Here is a 23,862-nt window from a genome sequence, read left to right as displayed (position 1 = left end):
TAACACATACACACAGACACACTCACACTTGGTGTCCCCGGTAGTAACATAGCCCCATTATAATAAATGAGAAATTTACAATTACATGCATCAACCTACAATGAGAAAATGGTTGAATCTGATCAAATACAGTGTAAATGTCAAATATCACTACTTTTCCTCTAAATTAAACATTAACATCACATAATGCATGGTTTTATACTGGAATTGCAGCCAAATTAATAAATATAGTTATAATGGGAGTCTATGGGGCATTTTTGGCCACAAAGGTGTCCAGAGGGAGTATCTGGCGCTACATAAAAAATACTAATGCAATCAAATCAATTGCTAATCTTTGACATATCCAAGACTCCAATTACCACCAAAGTCCCATACACCTAGTGTTTATTTTATGGAAAATAATTCGGTTTTTATCATTTTTTGTAAAAAAGAAAAAAAAAAAAAACGTTTAAAACTTATTTTAAAATATTTTCAGACTGACATTAAAATCCTGAAAATTATTGATATTTCAGTAGTTTTGAGCAGGTCTGAAGTTGTTTAAGTGGTTAAAATGGTTAAAAGCCTGAAAACTCTTAAAATTTTAGTTGCTTTGATTAAGTCTGAAGTTGTTTCAGTGATTCATGAAAAAAAAGTAGAAATAAATATCTAGAATGAGGATTTCATGACTTCATGCGTTTACATTTTTCACATGATGGTGTCCAGAGGGGTCAAAATTTGAGGAGGGCATAAGGGTTAAGTTACATCCTGGAGCACTGTCAGATAACTTTGTCGATGTTGTTGTTTTGGCATATTTATGGCAGACAGTATCTATTTCAGTTCCAACAAGAAATAAAATAATAAAACAAGTAACTGAATATTTGCGATCACTCCTCATCATCCTTTTAATGTCCAGCAACATTTCTGTAAAAACAGACTAAAACATTACAAAATAGGTAACCCTTCAATTTCTGCATCAGAGGCATCATTTAACAACATATGAGAGGTCTTCTTTCTATTTTGAGGTTTTACTGGTCTAAACTTGAACCCAGAAGAGAGGTGGCTGAGAGGAACTTGGAAAAAAAAAAAGTTCCTTACTTAGGCAGTGGGTTGACATATAGCACCCAACTAGACCGGTCCAGACACCCCCACACCATAGCGGCCTGACACAGACACACATACACAAAAACACGTTAGGAGCAACTTAAAAAAAACATGAAGGACAGCACAAGGTTGACCTGGCCTCCAAATTAACTAGATCCCAAACTGATTAAGTATCTGTGGGATGACCCCCAGAGGCCCCTCCCCTCAACACAACGTATAGACCTTTTTATTCTGCTGGGCTCAACTTGGTTATTCAGGAAGCTGCATTCATCACATCTGAAACATGTTACTTTCTAGCAGGTCCATCAAAAACAACGAGATAAAAGAACTGAAACCCATGGCTTCACAGATTAGATGTACAGCAGTGCATGCTGCACATCAGAGAACGGAGCTCATCTAGAAAATAACCTGCATCCTTGTGAACAATGGAGGAAATTTATGAAAATCTTGATCAACTCAAATCCGCCAACCTAAAAGCTTCAACAAGTCACACAGGTAAGGATGAATTTATTGAGAGGTATGTTATGCTTCTTTATTATCAGTGTTGTAGATGTTATTGGTTTCATTGGTGTTTTCTCTGTTCAGGTCCAACGAGCTCTGAGAAGAGTTCATATTCAGGTTTTACTATCTTTCTGGGACTGCTCAGTGTTTTCCTGTTGGTTGGACTCATCATCCTTGGTGTCCTCTGTGAGTCTGCTTTTTTCTAAGTTAACCCTCTAACACTCATCTCTAATAATTATTCTTTAAACCTTTTCAATAGAGACATACACAGGCGTGGTCCAAAAGGCTTTTAAAAAAAGGGAACTGGACTTGTAGAGTTTTCTGAGAAGACGTTTCATTGCCCGAGTGGTTTCTTCCATTCTGAAAAAGCCACTCTTCACAAAACAAAAGATAAGATAAAATATGCCTTTATTCATCCCATAATGGGAAAATTTCTATCTTTAAAAGCAGCAGAGACATTCAGCGATCACACAGACAGTTCACATATGGGTGGACTATGTACGGAAAAAAATAAAAGTGAACAGAAGTGAATGTTCCTATAAAGACAACACAACATTGTTTAGATTTATCATGTTTATCTAACATTAACAGCTGCGGTGGTTCAGTCCAGTGAAGCTATAAAACTAAACACAGCTACACTTCTGCTTTTGAGTTTAGATATTTCAAGGGCTGAATTAGTGTTGCAAGATCTACTAAACTGCTGACTATTGAAATACAAAAGGCGGTAGCAGGTGGTGTTTAGCTCAGTGGGTTGAGCACCCACCTTATGTTTAGAGGCTACAGTCCTCGCTGGTTTGAGTCCCGCACCGAGGGGCCCGTTCTGCATGTTGTTCCGCTCTTGTCTGCCTCCCCATTTCCTGTCATTCTTCACTTTGCTGACCAAAAAAGCCCCAAAAAATAATTAAAAACAAAAGGAGCTACCATTAATTTATTGGAATAGAGTAATTTAAATCATTTTTATTTACGTTAGTTCCGGTTTATATTTTTCCACTGATCATATTTGTCACTCTGAAGTTGACACTCAGTTGGTCAGTCCTCCGGTTTGAGAGCCATAGGAATAGTCTTGCCTTATATATAGATATATATATTAGATGTATGTATATATCTAAGCCATCTTTTTATTCATTTCAGATGGTTACTCAGCTGCAGAGCTCTCTGACGTCAAAGACAACGTGGGGTTACTCCAGACCAGCACCGACAAACTCTCCTCCGTGACTGAGGAGAGAGACCTGCTGAACGCCAACCTGACTAAAATGACTGAGGAGAGAGATCTGCTGAAAGCCAACCTGACTAAAATGATTAAAGAGATGGAAAGGCTTCAGAATTTCCCTAAACAGAGTGAGTCTTTGGATGTCTTGTGGTTTACGAGCTGTTCATCAGTCTACCTGTTTTACTCATAAATGGAAGAAGTGGCATCTGGCATGTCAGGTTTCTAAATCACTTGATTGATTGATTTCTTCCAGAGAAAACATGCCGTGAAGGATGGAAAATGTTGAGTTGCACCTGTCATTTCCTCTCTGAAGCGTCTGGTTCCTGGGATGAAGGCAGACAGGACTGTAGAAACAGAGGAGCAGATCTGGTGGTGATAGACAGCCCTGAAGAACAGGTACTGAATAACTAGAAGCCTGTCTGACTACAGACATGTTCATGATAGTTTACAGTATTAATCAGTGAACAAGTAAAAAAAAAAAATCAACCAGATCAACATTTTTAAAATGTACTTGGACTTCAGCCACATGGGGGCAGAAGAACTTGATTTCTGTATTTGATCCATAGACTTTATAAAGATGGAGGCAGAACTGCTCCTCAAAAGTGATGCCAAAGCAAGTAGAGCTCCCCCTGGTGACTGGCTGCAGTAAAGGTCATAAGCTCCACCTCCTCTTTGTTAGTGGTTGGGACTTGGAACTAAACCACTAAAATACACGTCAAATAAATTTCTGTCAAGGATAGTTTTTGTAATTTTAGGTAGTTAATATAATGTTGATGCATGTTCAAGTGTCATATTTTTGACAGGATGTGACATAATGGCGACCACCAGTTGCCATGACAACTACTCCGTGAGAATTGTAAAAACTATTTTTAAAAATATGGACAGTATATAATCCAACATTACCTTGTAACCGGTAGAGGTGAACCAGAGACTAGTATTAATTAAACAAGTGTGTGTGAAAGTTCTGTAGGGGGGTGGGGTGGGAGTGTTTCACTATGGGGGGAGGGAGGGTGATTGCTTTAACAGCTCTGGGGAAGAAGCTGTCCCTTAGTCTGTTTATCCTTGTTTTAATGGTCCTGTACCTCTTTCCTGATGGAAGAGGGATAAACAGGCAGTGCGTTTACATGCATGTGAAAAAAACTAATTATTGCCTTAATCGGACTCTAGCTGGACAACGTAAGTGCACGTAAACACGTTATGGTATAGCGCATATCTTACCTGCACCATAAGTAGTGCACTCATTAGGGCTATAAATACACATGAGGGCCGAGGGATGACAAGACACAGGTGAGACAGATCAGGGCAATGGCACCAGGAGAAACCAATTAACAATCAAGGGATGCACACAAGGAAACACAGACAGGAAATACGAAATTTAACAAAATAAAACAGGAAACAGAAAACATGACCTGGACAGACATGACAAAAACACATGAAGAAGGACAGACAGGAAACTAAGAAACTTGACAAAATAAAACAGGAAACACAAAACATGATCACAAAATAAAAAACAGACACAGTCATGGACATATGAGGAAACACAACAGGCAATCAAGAAACTTAACGAAATAAAACAGGAAACTCAAAACATGTTACAGACAGGAAATCATGCAAATTAATATTTTAATGTAGTTCCATTATACCTAAATTTTTTTAATATGGTTGCCATTCCAGTATAAAACCATACATTCTGTGATGTTTACATTTAATTTAGAAGATTTTTACTGTTTTACTGTATTTGATCAGATTCAACCATTTGTACCTTTAATACCTTTTCTTAAACTGGTTAATTTTTGACTTTGAGTTCCTTACTGATGTTGTCACCGCTTGACACCGGTTATCGATATGCGGAACTTTTCAAGGTTGTTCGTATGTTTAAGATTTTGAAGTCATGTTCCCCTCTTAACCTCCCTCCCGATTCTTTAATATTTGTTGTCTGATTTTTGCCTTATCCAAGATGATTGCTGTTTAGTAAGATACAACGTCAGAGTTTGATTGTATAAAAAGTGGATTTGTGTGTTCCAAGTAGTTGACCTTATGAATAGTCCTTATTCCTCTTTTTTGCAGGATGGCAAGTGAATACAATGAAGTTTTGAACACATTTCCCCAAAACTCAGCACAATAATGTAAATATGGCAAAACCAGTGAACAGTCAAGTGTGTGGAGAGAATTATGATCCAGTCATTGTTTTGATTTCTGAATGACTGCAGTGCTCCTTGAAACTTTGGACTGTATGGGTTGATGTGTGGTTTCCAACTTAGCTTGTCATGCACTGTAACCCCTAGAATTTTTTTTTTCATGCACCCTTTCAGTTTCAACCCCATCAATTTCTATTCCCACCTTTGTGTTCACTGTGCCTTTGCGAAATACCATGAACTTATTTAACGATAATTTATTCCAGTCTAGCCATATTTTCAGTGTTTTTCAGTTCCTCATTTATAACTATTTCCCCTTGTTTAATGTTTCCTCCTGTACCAGAAATATTTCTGTCATCTGCACAACAGTGACTACCATAGTGAACGCTACAGAACTTCTTTTATTTCTTACTCTGTCCATCTGTATAACAGCTCATCTTTTTGTAACAACTACCCTACTATGACCAAGCAATTTCCCTTGTGGATAAATAAATGTCACATGAATAGAAGCTAAATTTGATTTTGTCTTTTAGTTCAGTTTTATATAAGACTATACTTTTAATAGGGGAACTGTGGAGTAGTGGTTAGAGATGCAGCTTCGGGTTTCTGAAGAAGTTTTCTGTTTTTTTCTTACTTCTATAGAAACTGAAGGCCTGATTGAAACAGCTGTTTGGGGAAGTTGTGTCTGCTACTTAAGTCTTTCAAGAATTGATGTGCTCTCTAATAGTAAGTGCTATAAGTGTTGATGACTGATGGACTGAAAGCCATTTTCATGTGAGACTCATATGGCTCAAGACCAACTTCCTTGTTGGTGTCTTGGCAAGTGACAAGTTTCTCGCTTCCAGTAGTATAGATAACACTTGCATGTCTCTCTGGTCTGTGAATCATTCTTTCTTTTGATATAAAATAAGTTTTTATGTTATGTGCGTATGAATTTCTATTCAATAAATACCTCTAATCATGTCACATCTGTACGTCCCATCCTGGTGAGCAACTGAAGGAGTCTTTTCAAAAAAAGAAAAGTCTGCAACTGACTGCAGGGCATGAGGTTGCAGAAGCACATGTACCAAAGACACACTTTGCACACAATTGATTCAGTGAAATGGGGTTTATTTAATTAAATTAAATGTTGTATGTGTTGTATATATACACACACATATGTATATGTGTGTTATGTGGGTAGTATTGAGCATGAATATTTTTGTCAGTGCAGTTTACAGTTGCAGAATAAATGAATAGTGCTTCAGTAGCTAAAGTTAAAAGACTGGTAAATATCTGATCTTCAAGCAAATTGTACAACAATGTTATGGTAGTTTTTCACAAATCCACGGAAGAGAGTTTGTACATGGCAGATCATTCCAAGCAGGGGTGTGTCTATGTCCTGTATGCACACAGTCCTCATTAGTATTAACTCCACCTCCATTATCAGGCTGATTTTCCGTCCAGTACCTGGAAGGTCAGTGAACAACACAATCACTAAACTGTTTATCTTTGACAAAAGAGAAACTAGAAACACTAATACAATCTAGAAGAAAGTAAGGATCACAATAGGAACAACAAAATGTTTTCACGAGTCCGTGATGTGACTGTGCAGCTCTTCATAGCATTTTAAACTACTGTTCAGTTCTGCTGTTGATAAAGAGTCTGAAGAAGATGGTGGGAACTGAAAGAGGCAGTATAAACCCAATGAAAAGATTAGAAACAGTCCTACTGCAAAGCAAGCAGAATTGAGAGTAACCAAAGCAAACACTTACTGTAGACCCCCAACAAGGCTTATGGGAACCAAAAGCACAGCACAAGTCAAAACCCAACAACTTGCTTACTTCTAGTCCTTGCCAGTCCAGTTGCTAACAACTGGACTGGCAAGGACTGTGTTGGGAAGGAATCAGATGTTCTCACGCTTGCTTTGGTAGTTCTTGCCCACGGTGAAGACACCGTGACACATAAGTGACCAAGTGTTGATTGATGGAAATACCAACTAAACACCTCAGTCACCTTCCAGTAGTGCTGCATAATGAGACTGCACATGCTGTAACCATCCGACCTAAAATGGTACTGGCTGAATTAAGTGCAGTACCGCACACCTGGAATAGAGCTACTGAATTGCAAGTTGAAATGTTGCTAAAACCGCTAAGTGGAACAAAGTAGTTTATGACAAACGAGTCACTCAATCTATCCTCAATGTTGGTGATAGAGTGCTTGTAAGAAATGTTCAACTGTGAGGGAAATACAAGCTGCCAGATAAATGGGAGTCCAACCTCTATCCAACACCTATGTTGTAGACAAAACTAATGTTGGTTGAATTCAACTAAGTGTGTTAAAAGGAAATAGTTGTCATTATATTTGCCATAAAATATTTTTAACGTGATCATTTGTTGCATATGCTATGAGTTGTTTACAATGTACTCTCTCCCCATGTTTCTAAACTTACTGTAAATCAAACGTCAAAAAAAAAAACAGATTGTCTCCACTTATTCGATTTCCACCAATGAGGTCATTTGTGCTTAATGGTGTCTGCATGTGACTGAGAGAACTGTCATCTAGAAAGTCTAATAATACAACACTGTTAAATTATATTGTGAATATTGGACCAAAATGAAGACTTACTGCAGAGTCAGTGGAGTCCCATCAACCCATTTCAAGGTTCCTTCCACTTCTCTGTCATTCAAACCGATCCACATGTAGTTTTTGGTGACGTTGAATAGAAACATCTGTTCAATAGGATGAAGAAAAACAAAAAAAAAAAAAAATTTTAGTGTTGTACCATAACATGAAAATAATGTACATTAAACACAATGGCAAACACACAGTACCTGTTCTTCAGGGCTGTTTATCACCACCAGTTCTGCTCCTTTGTTTCTACAGTCCTGTCTCCCTTTATCCCAGGAACCAGACTCTTTAGAGAAGAAATAACAGGAACAACTGAACATTTTCCATTCTCCGTGGCACATTTTCTCTGGAAGAAACATCAAACAAGATGTTACAAATCAATCACTCCAGGATTTGTGAGGTTAGAGGTGTAAGTACTGAATTATTTATTTATTTATTTATTAATAAATGACCATTTGAAACGCCTAGAACAATGTTGATTTGAGGTAGCTGGATAGTATTTAGTTGTAGTGTCTTTTTATTTTTTAAACTTCTCACATAATTAAACCAACTGTTGTTACAGTTTTATGTTAAGATCAATAAAATCATTATGGAATTTGCCTTATTACTGTGATGAATTATTTTGTTCCTATTCAGTTTTTATTCATTTACCCAAGTGTAACCTCCTGCCACCAAATGTTAACAAGGATCTTTTTACATGCTGGGTGGCTTAACCAATGAGTATTTTAGTAAAACATGTTCGTCGATAAACAACAAGTAAATTTTAACAAGTTCAAAAACTCACTCGGTTCAAACAAACACCGAAGTTTAGCCAGGTTTGCGTTCAGCAGGTCTCTCTCTTCAGTCATGGAGGAGAGTTTGTTGTTGCTGGTCTGTAGGAGCTCAGTCAAGTTAACTTTGATGGCAGAGAGCTCTGCAACTGAATCATGTAACTTACGGTCTGAAATAAATAAACATACATGCTTTTGAAACACAAAATACTTCATGGATTCAAAGCTGAACATTTTCCAACCTATAAGACATGTTTTATGTGAAATAAACATTAAAAAGAGACATTATAAACTAACCATGGGTTTTTTTAAGCTTTACATTGATACGACCTCTATCAATGATTGAGGATTTTCAGCTGTAATTAATCAATGCAGAGGTGCTACAATCTTAATTTATCAAGTTTGACTTAAAATTTTGAAAATGCAGGGCCAGTAAAATATAAAGTCTGATCACAATGCCCGGTGACGTAGTCACCTGATATAATTTTATTACTATCTTTGAAAATCCAAAGACTCACTGTGTTCAGACAAACTCTCCAACTCTTTAGTCAGGTTGGCGTTGAGCAAGTTTCTCTTTGCAGTCAGGTTGTCTTTGATGACGTCTAAAAGATACATGTTTCAGAAACAGAGAAGACCCCTTTGTAACAATGTTATCTGTAAATGTGTGTGATATATCTGCCATGACAGTTGCTATCATTGTGACTGGTCCGTGTTAGTGAGTGACAGTCAGTGGAGGTTGAAGGCACTGAGTGTTAGAGGTAAATTTATGAAAACCAGACTCACAGAGAACACCAAGGATGATGAGCCCAGCAAACAGGAAAACACACAGAAAGACAGTAAAACCCAAATATAAACTCCATGGACCTGAACAGAAAAAACAGAGTGAAAAACAAACACATTCTGTAAAAATAAGTGAAAATGATGGATGATAAAATATTCACCTCTTTGTGTCTTCTTATCTGAGCAATTTGTTGAGTGTTTTGGGCTGACAGGTTTGAGTTCTTCAATGTTGACATAAATATTCTCCATTGTTCTTATAAATGCAAAATATTTCCGCAATGATCTCTACTCTCTCTGAAGCATTGACGTTCATAAGAATCATGAAACCACTGTGGGTTTCACTTTTTAAAGTTAGCATGCAAGGAAGTCATGTGTTTCAGATGCGGTGATCATGCAAATCGTCATACTTGACAATTCATAGGTCCACTAGTGAAAAATAGCCCTGCACTAAATCTCATCTTCATGAAGATAATGGTATTCACCATATGTTTACAATACATGAGAGAGCTCAAAAAAGAAAAGATTGCAACCACTCTGTGGCTGAAAAAGTATAAAAAGCTTTTATTCAAGCTTGGCAAAAAACTGGTTAAGAGCACATGCACCTATGTGCTGTGGCCATATGGGCTTTTATTAGGGCTTGTTAACAGGAAGTAGGACATGACTGAGAGAGCTGTGCTTTTATTTTAGAGGTTGTGGTTTGTAATACAGACGCTTCTATCGTTTGAAGAAACATAAATTATATCAGAACTTTTTCATATTTAATATACATATTACAACTAATGCAATGCCACTACAAAAAGTGAAAACCCTGTCATCGTAACAATTCATAACATGGAACTAACAGTCTTCACATTCTATTTATGTCTCTTTATGGAGTGACATAATGTGTTTTCCAGTTAATGTGTTTTCACACATTTTTTCACACCACCCTGAACTGCCGCAAGTAACAATCAGTATAATGTGCAATACAAGACTTGAAACCACATTGACTTTAGCTGGTATTATGTCTTAACCGACTATTACAAAAACCTTGTGCAATACATGTTTACACATTTACACTTTATCACTGTTGCTACACTTATAAATATATTGATTTAAAAAAATTTTAATATTTTAAATTTTTTTGGTATTTGTATTTTAACTTTAGCTGCATATCTTGTAACTAATATAGTACCTTCTTTGCACTGTTTTAGAAATACTTGTTGTACACTATATAATGACAATAAAGGGCATTCTGTTGTACTTTTGAGGAATAGTTCCACCTCCATCTTTTTACAGTCGATAGGTCAAACACAGAAATCAAGTTCTTCTGCCCCCATGTGGCTGAAGTTCGAGTGTTCACTGATGTATAAGTCCAGCAACAACATTATTTCTGTATGGCAATATTTGCCATTGAGACAAGTGTACAAATGTACATTTTGATGTCAATACTGAACTGAAATGAAGACTTACTTCAGAGTCATTGGAGTCCCATCAATCCATTTCCAGGTCCCTTCCTCTGCTATGTCGTTCAAACCAATCCAAGTATCTTTCTTGATGAAGCGAATGAATGAAAAGACTGACGTCTGTTCAGCAGGTAGAAAAACATGTTTTACCTTTGACTGCCATTCAAAATATTCTAAACTATAAAAGAAGCCTAATTATATCATAAATATAATTTAACTCCATCCAGATGGAACAAGTGTTTAATATTGTAAACTATCATGAACATGTCTGTAGTCAGACAGGCTTCTAGTTATTCAGGACCTGTAAATCCGGTGTGGTTAGTCGTACGTATCTGTGGTGAAAATGCCGGCTTCTGCAGGATGTGATAAAGTGAGCCACAAATGGCAGAAAAGAAGGGGTCGTAATAGTGTTCATAAATGAAGACATGATTATTCCCGTGGCTCTCAAACTGAGGGACTGACCACCTGAGCATCAACTTCACGTGACAAAGATGATCAGTGGAAAAATATAAACTGGAACTAATGTAAATGAAAAAGATTTCATTTACTCTATTTCCATCAATTAATTGCAGTTCTTTTTGTAATTCATGATTCAGTGATTTAATAATACTTGCAACACTAATGCGGTCCTTGAAATATCTAAACTCAAAAGCAGAAGTGTGGCTGTGTTTAGTTTTATAGCAACATTGGACTGAACCACCAAAGCTGTTAACGGGAGATAAACATGATAAAACCAAACAATGTTGTGGTGTCTTCACAGGAACATTCACTTCTGTTTTTCGCAAAACAGAAAAAATAAACATTAATAAGGCTCCCCATCCTACTACCTACCAAATGTTTTAACAGAGTTCTTGCAAGGGGTCATACACTGCAGTGGGGGGTTAATGGAGTGAGATCTGGCCTCCTTCTCCATTGCTGTTAATGTCTAAGGTTGGTCATAATGTTTGGGCCGTCCAGTTGATTCAGCATCGTGTCGATATAGCCACCAGGTTTACAGCTGTGGTGTTAATGAAACGCCCTCTCCTTATTTAATGCTGCAAATGTCAGATCTTACCTCTTTCTCCATTGCTGTTAATGTCTGAAGGGGTCATAATCTTTTGCGTGCGTGTGGCTCATTAAGGTTGCCATGGCTACGAGGGTCAGCAGCTGTTGTCTCTAAGCACTGGAGGGCTAGGTACAGATACTCTACCTTAGGTTTTGACCTCTGAACAACTGCTTATATCTCAATGGCCGGTCGTACAAGGAAAATGAGCGACAGTCGAGGGCCCTCTTCGTTTTAATGTTTCTTCTACACATGTACAGTGAAAACTGTGGCTGCTGTGACGAGAGAGAGAAGAGCATGCACTTGGAATTTTCCCAGAGAATGGCAGCGAATTATTGCGTACACATGAATGGGGAAAAGTTCAAAAACTGCTCGGCGCACTCCTCGCTCGGCTGAGCCTGGAGTCCAAACCGTAGGTCCTACGGGAATCAGAGCCACACCATCGGAAAGCCAACAAAAATTCCTATGGTTTTATGTCGTTTTTATCTCTGTACCTCAAAAAATGTGAACATAAACAGTGATCACACCCAAACCTTAGCGGATGTCGCAACGCTGTTTTGTGGAAAAGCCACACTTGTCGTGCCACCTACAAACGTTTAATGATTTTTCTCCTCCAAAGCAAGGTCAAGTAATCTTTGTGCAAAGTGAGTGAGTAGATTTTGGAATGTTTGGGTTCTCTCCATTACTTTTATGGGAAAAATCTCTCACTTTATTGTATTCTCACACTGCTCCTGATCGAGATGCACGTTTTAATATAATATTGTCCACATTGCTTCAAAACTCTGGGTCGAGTTAGCCAGTGAATTTTTTGCGTAAGAAGAAACGGAATAATAAACACAGTGGAGAGCAATATAGGAGGCACGCGTTGCATTGCCTCCCTAGAATAATGGGTTAAAACAAGGATTATTTTCCTTCTGAATGTTTCGAAGACCAACAAATGAGACAAAAATAATATTAAAGAAGACAACTGAAGAAAGGACAGCATGTCAGATAAACCCTTTGGTAAAACACATAACTATTCATGGAAATAACTATTCATCCACTTTAAGACTGAAAAGACTGAGAGTTTGGAGGCATTGCTTGTTTGTAATATACAGTATCTTTCCAATTTTTTATAATCTCTGTATTCTTATTTTATTTTTATTTTTTGGTACATAGTCTACCCATATCTGCACTTTGTGCACTGTCAGTGTGATTGCTGTTAAAAATGAGAATTTCCCCATTGTGGGATTAATAAAGACATGTCTTATGTTATCGTTAGTTCCTTAAACTGGATTTGTGAAAGTAAATGCAGAACAGAAGAAGCCACTCGGATGAGCGATGATACCTCTTCTCAAAAAATTCTACATGTCCGGTTCCCTTTTTTAAATGTCTTTTCGACCACATGATGCCTGTGTATGTCCCTATCAAAAAGTTTAAAGAATTATTAGAGATGAAGAAAGCAGACTCACAGAGGACACCAATGATGATGAGTCCAACCAACAGGAAAACACTGAGCAGTCCCAGAAAGATGGTAACACCTAAATATGAACTCTTCTCAGAGCTCATTGGACCTGAACAGAGAAAACAACAATGAAACCAATAACATCTCCAACAGTGAAAATTAAAAAGCATCACATAACTCTCTATAAATTCATCCTTACCTGTGTGATTTGTTGAAGGTTTTGGGTTGAAGGGTTCAACTTGTTCAACACTGACATAAATTTCCTCCATTGTTCACAAGGATCCAGATAAATTCCTAGAGGAGCTCTGTTCTCTGATGTGCAGCATCCACTGCTGTACATCTAATCTGTTACACTGTGGGTTTAAGTTCTTTTATCTCATCATTTTTGATGGACCTGCTAGGAAGTCACATATTTTATGTGATTATTGGAGCTTCCTGAATAACCAAGTTCCCCTTAAACTGGACAGTTCTTTGTCTAAGTCACATTCATCCTCCTATCAGTGGTCATAATGATGTGGCTGTTCTGTGTATAATAATTTCTCTCAACTCATTGCAGGACCACGATAAACACGTGATGTGGAAGGCGACCAGGTCTTTTCCACTTGTGGATTTATATTAATAGTTTCTTCATTTTAGTTTAAAAAAAGTCAATAATAATTTTACCAGAGAATAATAAAACAGTTAATAGGAAAAGTTTATGAAAATACCTTGATCCTAACTAAAATGATCTGAAACCTTCATCTAAACCAAACAACTCACATCAATATTTCTAAAGAAAAATGGTTTTAGGCCACTGAAGTAAGTAGGACACAGTTGAAAAAATACACAAAATGCTAAATAAGACATAGAAATAAGACATTCTTTTAAAGCAGAATGCTGATTGTGATGGTTTATTTATTTGTTTATGAAAATAAGACTCAGAGGAAACCGATGGTGATGGGACCATTAAACAATAAAACATTCAGCAGGCCCAGAAAGACCGTAATGCCTAAATAGAACCTCCTCATTGGACCTAAGCAGAGAAACATATAAATACGTAAATAATCTTCTGTTGGAATTATTGTAGATAAGTTATCCCATATTTACTCTGAGTGCTTACGTATCTATTAATCTCCTAGTATGCCAATGTGCAACAGTATAGTCTGTAGAGCTGCTTTGCAGGAAGGAGAAGTTTTGTGGACATGATTTCTGCTGAGTCATCCCAGAGCCGCGATTTCAGCTGAGTCATCCCAGAGTCATCAGTGACATGCAGGAAGTGCGTCTTCGCCACAGAAATACGGCTGAAGACGGAGCATACAGTCCTGAGGACAAGGTCAAAGCGATTAAACATGTACCAAGAAGAAGATAGTGCATGTATCGTTTGAGAAGTTGCAGCTATGTGCTCCCCTCCCCATTAGCGCTGCAACTTCTGTTGTAACCAGGGACCTCCCTAAGGAAATAAAGAGAGGGTACAGCGAGGTACGCTTCAGAGCGGTAGGAGATTGTAACTGAACATATCTCTGCCGTTCTCCTCGCGAGTAAAAAGTAGCTCTTGTCTTTCTCTTCTTTGTGCAATGTTTATGAATGTTTTAGGTCATTGAACCTGACATTTACTTGGTCCTTCGAGCCGGATACCAACACGTTTGAGGATTCCAGCAGGTGCTGTGGAATCCAGGAAAGACTGTGGCCATGGCAGAACTCCGTTAGAGAGAGTTTCTCAAACCCTTTCTGGGACTGGAGATCAGCCTGCCAGCTGGGATCCGACGGCTGACGGTAGTCCGTGAAGGGGAAAGACAACAGTGGTGAGTGGAATTTCCCTTAAAAAGTGGCGAATGACTGAGGGTCATTGCGCGTAGAAAAACCCTGGAAATCCTAGGCTCAAGCAAGTACTGAAGGACGGCGCAGTCCGAGAAATTCTGTGAAAAACTAAAGGACGGCAGAGTCCTCTAGCGCAGTTAAATTCTGTAGAATGAGTGATAGGATGACAGAGTCCTGCAGTACGTACGCTTAAATTCCGTGTTAAAAAGGTGAGTGATTGTGTGTGTGATTGGAGATTAAAATACAACTAGGTATTTTATCTCATACCAAAACAGTAGGATTGTGAGTAGCGAGCCTCTTGTGGATGCAAAGGCAAGAACTCTCCACTCAAAATAGTTGAAGTGAGGGTTACCACAAAAGGTAGTTTGATCGCTGCCCTACTGAAAAGAACCCAGTTTTTAGAACAGGTTCAGCTGGACAATCGTGCCAATTGTCAATCTTAATGTTTCCAGAGTGTCCTGTCAACCTCCTAGGCCGAGAAGGTTTGCTGTTATTGGGCTTAGCACTAATACCTAGGCTTGAGGGACAGATTGTGGTAAAAAGAAAAACTGAATTGAAGAAAGGAGATTTCTTTGTACTCCAAGGGACAGGACAGCCACATTACTACTACACCCTCGACGTTCCTAACAAACCTCCCTATAATACAGCATCCGCCTTAATGGCTGAAGGGAGAAATGCAATCCCGAAACCACAGGTTCAGATGACAGAGAGCGACCTACATATCAATCTGGTACAAATCAACACCTGGCCCAGATGAAGATTACGAAGATAAGCTAAAGAAAGTCACTCCTACCAAGGTTACTATAAATTATCTGTATGGAGATACGGAGAGTGCAGTAGTAGCTGGAGTGACATTGCCTGACGAAATCACCAAGCTGTATAGGATGTGGACCCCTCCCCACATATATCTATACAAAGCAGTACAGTGGAAGGATTTGGGCAAAATAGTGCAGATGGGAGAAAATGTGACTGATGGTCCAAGACCTGCAAGCTGTAAATAATGCTGTAATCCAAAGAGCCCCATGTGTGCCTGACCCTCACACACTACTAAATTCCTTACGACCAGATGCAAAAGTATTTACAGTAGTAGACATCAGCAATGCATTCTTCTCAGTGCCAATGGATAAAAATAGTCAGTTCTGGTTTGCATTTATCCTCGGGGACCAAAGATACACATACACCAGGCTGCCCCAAAGTTACTGCGAGAGCCCAACTATTTACTCCCAAGTAATGAGTGGCCAAATTACAACCTCCAGGAAGGAGCCAAGTATTGTTGTACGTAGATGATATCTTACTGGCCTCCCCTGATATGGAAACGTGTAAAAAAGATACAATCGCACTCCTAAGACATCTAGCCGAGGAAGGTCACAAGGCAAGTAAAAATAAGCTACAAATGTGCAAAGACACTACACAGCGCAAGCAGCAGAGCTAGTAGCATTAACTGAAGCGTGTAAAATAATGAAAAACAAAGAAGTAACAATCTACACTGATAGCCAGTACGCGTACGCTACAATTCATACCTTTGCGCAGTACTGGAAAAACAGAGGCATGATTACGTCAACGGGGAAGCCAGTGACACATGCCGAACTCTTAACAGATTTACTGCAAGCAGTACAAATACCTAAAGCATTAGCTATATGTAAGTGTGCGGCGCATACATCTGTACCAGCAGTGATGTCACTGGACTTGTGTTAAAAGTGTGTTAAATTCCAAAACTGGCCACTAGGCGTCAAAGTCACAGATGAGCAAAAACGATAAACACACTTAACACACTTTATTCATAAAATTATGATGTGTCAGGACATCGTAGATCTTTGGTTCCGGCGCATGTTTAGGGTGACACCAACACTGTAGAGAGTTTGGAAAAATCAGGACATCAAAAATCAGACCTAACTTTTCAAGGCGTCCTGAAGGTGTGTTACAATAAAAACAAGAACACACACACTCAAGGGAAGGGGATCTCACCACAGTCACGAGAACTTTCTGTGTTCCCAAAACATTTACCCAGGTTCCCGCAGACACAGACACCGGCTGGTCTTAGTGGGGACAGCAGAATCCCAAAATATTGAAATACCAGCAAACAACATGGGAGTAATCATTTATGGTGCATAAAGGGAACAGAAGTCATCCAGAGGTCAGACGGTGCCTTCACAAAGACACGAGATGTGCACCTGCAAGCACCTGCACCTGTGATGTAATAAAATAATGTAGAAAGTAACAAATTAGAATCTGGGAATCTTGGGTTGGGAGGGAGGTGATGGAGGTCATAACAATATAAAGGTCGGTATGGGCTGCCATTTTAGTGATGGACATCATGGCAACAAGACTGAATGTCCAACAGGCCCTGGATCTACTCTTCCAAAATGGGTGTGATTCTGATTTAGAGGAGGACGTGTCTGAGCAGGAAGACAATTCTCCATCTGATGAAGATGACTCTGATGAAGAGGTGCAGACATTTATATCTGTTATTTATATCTGTTTTTACATTTTCTGTTTTTACATACAATTTAAGTGGTGCTTAAAACCGATTACTACACAGAACACTGCTATGTTCACTGTGCAGAGCTAGAAGAACTAACTTCTGACTAACTCTGTTCTGTGTGTTACTACTTAATAAGAGTACACCCAGCAGATTTAATGTGGTCAAGAAAGGCAAGATGAAAACACTGTGTACCGTACGATATAAATATTGAAGTGGGTGATAAGTAGCAGCCTTCGTTTTTGTTACTTTTGGGCCACCGGACCATACTATGAAGGTAAAGAATATGAACAGTATGTAAGACGTATGGTATGTACGATGTATGTATGATATGTAAATCAAAAAAAGTTCAGACTTTTTCTTTCTTCAAAAGATAGAAGCATGTGTATTACAAACCACAATCTCTCAAATAAAAACCGTTGAATCAATTGGTCTCTCAGTCACATCCTACTTCCTGTTACCAAGCCCTAATGAAAGCTTTTAACCATTTGTTTTTTGCCATGCTTTTATGCTTTTATACTTTTTTCAACCACAGAGTGCCTTTACAGTCTTTTTTTTTTTTGCACTTGTTTTTTTTGAGCTTTCTCAGTTAGTTTAGACAAATGCTGAATACCATAACATTCATAAAGACAAGATTTAGTGCAGAGTTATTTTTACTAGTGTATCTAATGAACTCTCAAGTGATTGCATAATCATCACCTCTAAAACACGTGACTTCCTTGTATGTCAATTTAAAAAAAAAGAGACGAATGAACTCAAACCCACAATGGTTTCAAAATTCATTTGAACGTCCATGCTTCAGAGAGTAGAGATCGTTTAGGAAATACTCTGCATCTTTAAGAACAATGGAGGAAATTTGTGTCAACATTGAAGAAGTCAAACCTGTCAGCCCAAAACATTCAACAAATCACACAGGTAAGAAAAGAGACAAAGAGTCGATGTATTTTATCATCTGTCTGTCATTAGAGCCCAGGGGCAATGCACTGGGGCCAGTATTGTTGTACTACGTGTTACTTCTTCTTATTATTACTTTTAGGGCCACGGGGCAATGCACCGAGGCACTATTGTTATACTGCGTGTTTCTTGTTATTTTTCATCTTCTTCCCTTTTTTCGTCCCTTAACTCGCATTATAGTTATATATCAAAATGTGATCGTGATTGTTGTGCTATTGCTTTTCTCTATGCAATACGAAAAACTGCAAACAAAAAATTAATTGAAATGAATGGGGCGGGCGGGAAAAAAAGAAAAATCAAAGAGTTTTTCAAGCATCTACTGCTCAGGCATACTTTCACTTACAGACTTCATTGAAACTTTAAATTATAGACACAAATCTTGTGTATTGGTGTATTAATCCACTTTTTTGACTCCATGAACATCAGTGAAAGATGATCATATGTCTGTCTGATTAGCGCTGGTCGTGGATTTGATTCCCATGCTGACAGAGATGGTACCCCCGGCAGTAGTCCCCCCTGGACCTTTCAAAACTTCCCAGAGGGAAATTTCTAGTTTACTGTTGTAGACTTTGTTGGTTTTCACTCTGCTTTCTCGCTTCAGGTCGAAGGAGTTTATATTTGGGTGTTACTGTCTTTCTGTGTGTTTTCCTGTTTACTGGGCTCATCATCCTTGCTGTTCTCTGTGAGTCTGGTTTCATAAATTTACCTCTAACACTCCACTGACTACCACTCACTAACATGGACCAGTCACAGTCAGACTGTCATATCAGAAATATCACACACATTTATATTTTGTTTTTAACTTTTTTTTATATCAACAAATGACACAGATGTTGTTCACAAACAAGCAGAAGTTCAGCACCTGTTTTTTTATCCTTTTCTTCTTTTTCAGCCACTCATTTGAACAGTTTGGACAACATTGTCCCAAATTAGGTCAACACAAAATGAAGATAAACGTTTGTGATGAACAGTACCATTAAATATTAAATATAAATATTATGTGAACATATTTGAATAAAAGTTTGTGATAGCAGTTTAAATAAAAGTCATTACTAGTTACTAATACCAAAGTATTCATGAAACAATCAAACGTTGTTTATATAGCACTTTTCTAAAAAGACTAAAATATGAATATACAGAATCTGAATCTATGAGGTCTTTTTTGTTTGTGATACATGCATCTTTATTTATTTCAGATGTTAATTCAGCTGCAGAGCTCTCTGCTGTCAAACACAACCTGACTGTGTTTCTCCAGACGAGCAACAACATACTCTCCTCCGTGACTGAAGAGAGAGACCTGCTGAACAGAAACCTCACTAAAATGACTGAAGAGAGAGACCTGCTGAACAGCAAACTCACTAAAATGACTGAAGAGTTGGAAGAACGTTCGAAGAAGCGTTTGTCTGAACAAAGTGAGTCTTTGGACATGTTGAAGTTTACTTGTTGTTTATGGAGGAACATGTTTTACTAAAATATTTAATGGTTAAGCATGTGAGACACTACTTCTGGTTCCATACTGCCAAATGAATTTATATTTCAAATATTGTTGTAATTCATATTTCAAATTAATTGTAAGAAACTAACAATTTCAATTGATTTCCATAATCTCTTTTCTGTGCTCGTACCCCTAATAATCTTAGAAATAAAATAAAAAATATCAATCAAATCAACATTTTTACTTCAAGTGCTTCAAATAGTCAAAATGCAAAAAGGAATTTCAAGAAAGCAAAAAATCCTTGTATCAAAGAAATACGTCTTATATTTTCAGTTTTTGTACTTTTTGCTTATTTTAATAACTTTGTGCTTATTTTAAGAATTTTTGTCAAGCAAAAACAGCTTACCCATTGGCAGATTTTTTTCATAATACAAGATGATTTGATTGAATATAAGAATATTTTGCTTCTTTCTAATGCTCTTTTTGCAGTGCAGTGATAGTCTTTACAACTAACTTCAACAAAAAAAAACACAGATGGAGTGGTTGATTTGTAAAGTCTCTTGTTTGATGTTTTTCCAGATAAAGTGTGTCCTGCAAGTTGGAAAATCAGTTGTTCCTGTTACTTCCTCTCTCAAGTGTCTGGTTCCTGGGATAAAGGCAAACAGGACTGTAGAGACAAAGGAGCAGATCTGGTGGTGATAGACAGCTCTAAAGAACAGGTACTGAAGTATTTGTTTGCTATTGTAATTACAAATGAAGTCATTTATACATAGCAAATGCTTAATGTACATTACTTTATATGTTGTGGTACAACACTAAAATATGTAGGTTTTTTTCCTGTTGAACAGATTACATTCTACACTGCCTGGCCAAAGAAGGGTCACACATTCTAATATTTCTTTGGACTTTAGCGCCATTCTTTCAATGAAAAGCTTCTGCAATGTTACAAGATTTTCTTCCATCCAGTGTTGCATTCTTTTTTCATCAAGATCTTATACTAATGATGGGGGAGTCTGACCACTGTTCAAAACCTTCTCCAGTACATCCCAAAGATTCTCAATGGGGTTCAGGTCTGGGCTCTGTGGTGGCTAATTCATCCATGCTCCCTGAACCACTGCCACTGTTTCATAACTTGAGCCAGATGAGTCATCTTGGAATATGCCCATGGCATCAGGGGGGAAAAATCCATTGATGGAATAACCAGGTCATTCAGTATATTCAGGTAGTCAGCTGACCTCATTCTTTGGTCACATAATGTTGCTGAACCTTGACCTTGAGCAACTGCAGCAAACCCCAGATTATAGCACTGACCCACAGGCTTGTACAGTAGACACTAGACATGATGGGGTCATCACTTCATCCAAATGTGTAAGTGATCACCATGACCATCATCAGGTCAGGGTGTATTTTTGACCAAATTTCTTCCTAGAAGATGATGGTTCCCCACTCTCCTTCCAGTTTTTCATAATGCGTTGGACAGTTTTAACCTAATTTGAGTAGTTTATGGTTCAATCTCCTTAGATGTTTTCTCTGCTTGATGCATGCCAATGATTTGACCCTTCTTAAACAGATTAACAAGCTACTCATTGCATCAGTTGCAGTTAAATAACATGTTGCCAGTTGAAAGATAATCACCCATGCAGTAATTATCCAATATGATGCTCTTATCTCTTTGCTTGGTTAAATCCAGGTAGTGACTTGTTTTTTTTGACAAGGCAGTGTAGATCGTGGTTTAAAAGTAAAACATGTTTTTCTTCCTTTTGAACAGACGTTCCTCTCAGACTTCACCAAGAGACCAACTTGGATTGGTTTGAATGACAGAGACCATGAAGGAATCTGGAAATGGGTTGATGGGACTCCACTGACTCTGAAGTAAGTCTATTGTTTTTATCTTTTATTAAACTTCTAGAGGATATTTCTCTCAATCGCAGATAGAACCAAGGAAAAATAACAATGTAGCTGGACCATGCAAATGAGCATTTCACCCTGATGGTTGTGATTGACTGTTTATACTGTTTCTAGAAGATTCATTTGTCAAAGATTAACAGTGCAGTGATTTTGTTCTTCACTCACCTTCCAGGTACTGGGATACAAATCAACCTGATAACGGAGGTGGAGTCCCAAAGTATGGTGAAGAAGACTGTGTTCATATCAGAACTGATGATAACACTGCTTGGAATGATATTTCATGTGCGTCATCTCTGCCGTGGGTCTGTGAAAAGATACCATAACTCTACTGGGCTCGTTTAAAGTTTATATACTGCATTTAAATGTTTTTTGTTTTTGTTTTTTTATTTCTATCTACAACTTAGGTGTTCCATTCAAATTAATTATCCACAGCTTTTTTTTTTTTAAATCAATATGAATGGCATGTGATCAAAATATGTAAATATCACATCACTTTGCTTCAACATCTACACACATGTATAATAACTGAGTTCAAAACTCATGTAAGCATTCATTGCATTGTTTGTATTCAGTATCAGTCTGTTGTCTTGACTTATGACAAGTTTTCCTGTCCTGCTCCATTTAAAACTATAGCATGATGGTATCAGGGAACCTCTGGTTATTTTAACATGGCATCAGTTTTCAGCTGGGGCCTATATGGGATGGCAGTAGTTTGTTGAACAAATCAGAGATCTCTACACGAGTTGTGTTTGAGCAAATGCTGCATGCTGTAGGTCATTGGAAAGCTCATTTTCTTCTGATTGCCATTATAGGATTCAACTAACACAGCCAACACAACCAACACGTTTTGTTCAAAACAATAAAAACAAGAAACAAGCATAAACTCACCAGAAAAAGCCTGTAAAAGTGCTATATAAATCCAATCCATTATCATTATTATTATTATTATAATAATCAATATTATCCAGCTCGAGATAGATAGATCAGTGCGTATTGGAGCTGGACGTTTAGATGAGACCTGTCCTCAGGCAAACTTCTTAGTTTTTAAATGTGTAACAACTTTGATTCCTCAAGAACAATACCACTTACAGTGATTCTTACTTTTGTGATGGAAACTTCAGAGTCTTAAAATTTCACCAAGAGACCAAGAACATGCATGAGCTGTTCATGAACAGCATTCAGTTAATTAAGACCATTAAAGTCCTCAGTTTAATCAACTACCTATAATATCAGGTATAATATACACACATTCCCACAAGTGTCACCAGTATGCCATATCAATTAATAAATCGTAACCAATAATCATTAATAATCATCATTAATGATCATATATTATGATATACATTATAATAATCATTATATTTTTGTACCTTTTCTTGAACTGGCTGATATTTGGACTTTGACACTGGTAATCGATATGCAGAAACTTTTTAAGTATTTCTAGTATAAATAAATATTTTTTGGAAGCTTTCTGGTAGTTGTCTGCTTTTTTTTTTTTTTTAACTTTTTTTTACATGATTGCTGTTTGGTAAGATACGATGTCAGCAAATTTCAGGAGTTCTGAAATCCTAATCCCATTGATTTCTATTCACATTGTGTTTACTGTGCCTTTGCCAAATAACATGAAATTAGTCTTAAATTTAATGATAATGTATTCCAGTCAAACTATATTTTTATTTTTTGCATTTCGTCATGTTTCCTGCTGAACCAAAAATATTTCTGTCATCTGCAAAATTGACAAATTTTAACCACCTAGACACTTTACACATTTCATTAATATAATGTCTTTGTATCTTTATTTTGTATTGTTTTTGTCTTCTGTTCTGCTTGTTTTCTGTCCTGATTTTTTGTGAACTGTTTTCTTCAATCTCCCTTTTTTAGGGTGTCCCTGGCAAGCATTTAAAAAAAATAAAAAAAAATAATTTAAAAAAATCAATCAATTGTTTATTGTTATTGTAGTCAAATTGTTGTTGCACTTGAGCTATCCTAAAAGGTGCCAAATAAATAAACGAAATAACGGATAAACAATTTGTGGCCTAACACTGATCCCTAGGGGACACCACAACCAATGTCCAAATATCCAGAGCAATGATAACCCAACATTACAAACTGTTACTGTCCTTTCAAATAACTCTTTACCCAGTCTAATACCAGTCCCATTATCCCATATTTTCCAATTTATTGAACAGTACGTTATGTTATGTTATGTTATGTTATGTTATGTTATGTTATGTTATGTTATGTTATGTTATGTTATGTTCACTGCTTCATT

General features: G+C 37.5%; 2 protein-coding genes across 2 annotated transcripts; one reads left to right on the top strand and one right to left on the bottom strand.

The window, feature by feature from the left end:
* The first annotated feature begins 1,505 nt into the window (after positions 1 to 1,505).
* LOC125017141 (CD209 antigen-like protein C) lies at positions 1,506 to 23,446 on the top strand. The gene is made up of 6 exons (XM_047599990.1): positions 1,506 to 1,575; positions 1,666 to 1,767; positions 2,713 to 2,919; positions 3,045 to 3,187; positions 21,451 to 21,554; positions 21,763 to 23,446. The coding sequence occupies exons 1-6, from the start codon at positions 1,506 to 1,508 to the stop codon at positions 21,911 to 21,913; spliced, it is 777 nt and encodes a 258-aa protein (XP_047455946.1). The 3' UTR covers positions 21,914 to 23,446.
* LOC125017758 (CD209 antigen-like protein E) lies at positions 6,020 to 9,387 on the bottom strand. Its single transcript, XM_047601228.1, has 7 exons — positions 9,248 to 9,387; positions 9,090 to 9,170; positions 8,825 to 8,908; positions 8,321 to 8,476; positions 7,740 to 7,882; positions 7,534 to 7,637; positions 6,020 to 6,375 (listed from the first exon to the last, which is right to left on the bottom strand). The coding sequence occupies exons 1-7, from the start codon at positions 9,333 to 9,335 to the stop codon at positions 6,231 to 6,233; spliced, it is 801 nt and encodes a 266-aa protein (XP_047457184.1). The 5' UTR covers positions 9,336 to 9,387; the 3' UTR covers positions 6,020 to 6,230.
* Positions 23,447 to 23,862: the final 416 nt, after the last annotated feature.

Source organism: Mugil cephalus, chromosome 12, assembly GCF_022458985.1.
Source record: "Mugil cephalus isolate CIBA_MC_2020 chromosome 12, CIBA_Mcephalus_1.1, whole genome shotgun sequence".
Taxonomy (NCBI): Eukaryota; Metazoa; Chordata; class Actinopteri; order Mugiliformes; family Mugilidae; genus Mugil; species Mugil cephalus.
Note: the sequence above shows the minus strand (reverse complement) of the source record. Positions and strands in the feature narration are given on the sequence as shown.

Bases quoted from the DNA above. Each gene is read 5' to 3' on its own strand.
- LOC125017141 (XM_047599990.1), top strand. From the start codon at position 1,506: ATGGAGGAAATTTATGAAAATCTTGATCAACTCAAATCCGCCAACCTA. The intron at 1,768-2,712 runs GTGAGTCTGCTT...TATTCATTTCAG, and splicing joins CATCATCCTTGGTGTCCTCT to ATGGTTACTCAGCTGCAGAG. The intron at 2,920-3,044 runs GTGAGTCTTTGG...GATTTCTTCCAG, and splicing joins TCAGAATTTCCCTAAACAGA to AGAAAACATGCCGTGAAGGA.
- LOC125017758 (XM_047601228.1), bottom strand. From the start codon at position 9,335: ATGGAGAATATTTATGTCAACATTGAAGAACTCAAACCTGTCAGCCCA. The intron at 9,171-9,247 runs GTGAATATTTTA...TTTTCTGTTCAG, and splicing joins AGATAAGAAGACACAAAGAG to GTCCATGGAGTTTATATTTG. The intron at 7,638-7,739 runs GTACTGTGTGTT...CCTATTGAACAG, and splicing joins TAAACAGCCCTGAAGAACAG to ATGTTTCTATTCAACGTCAC.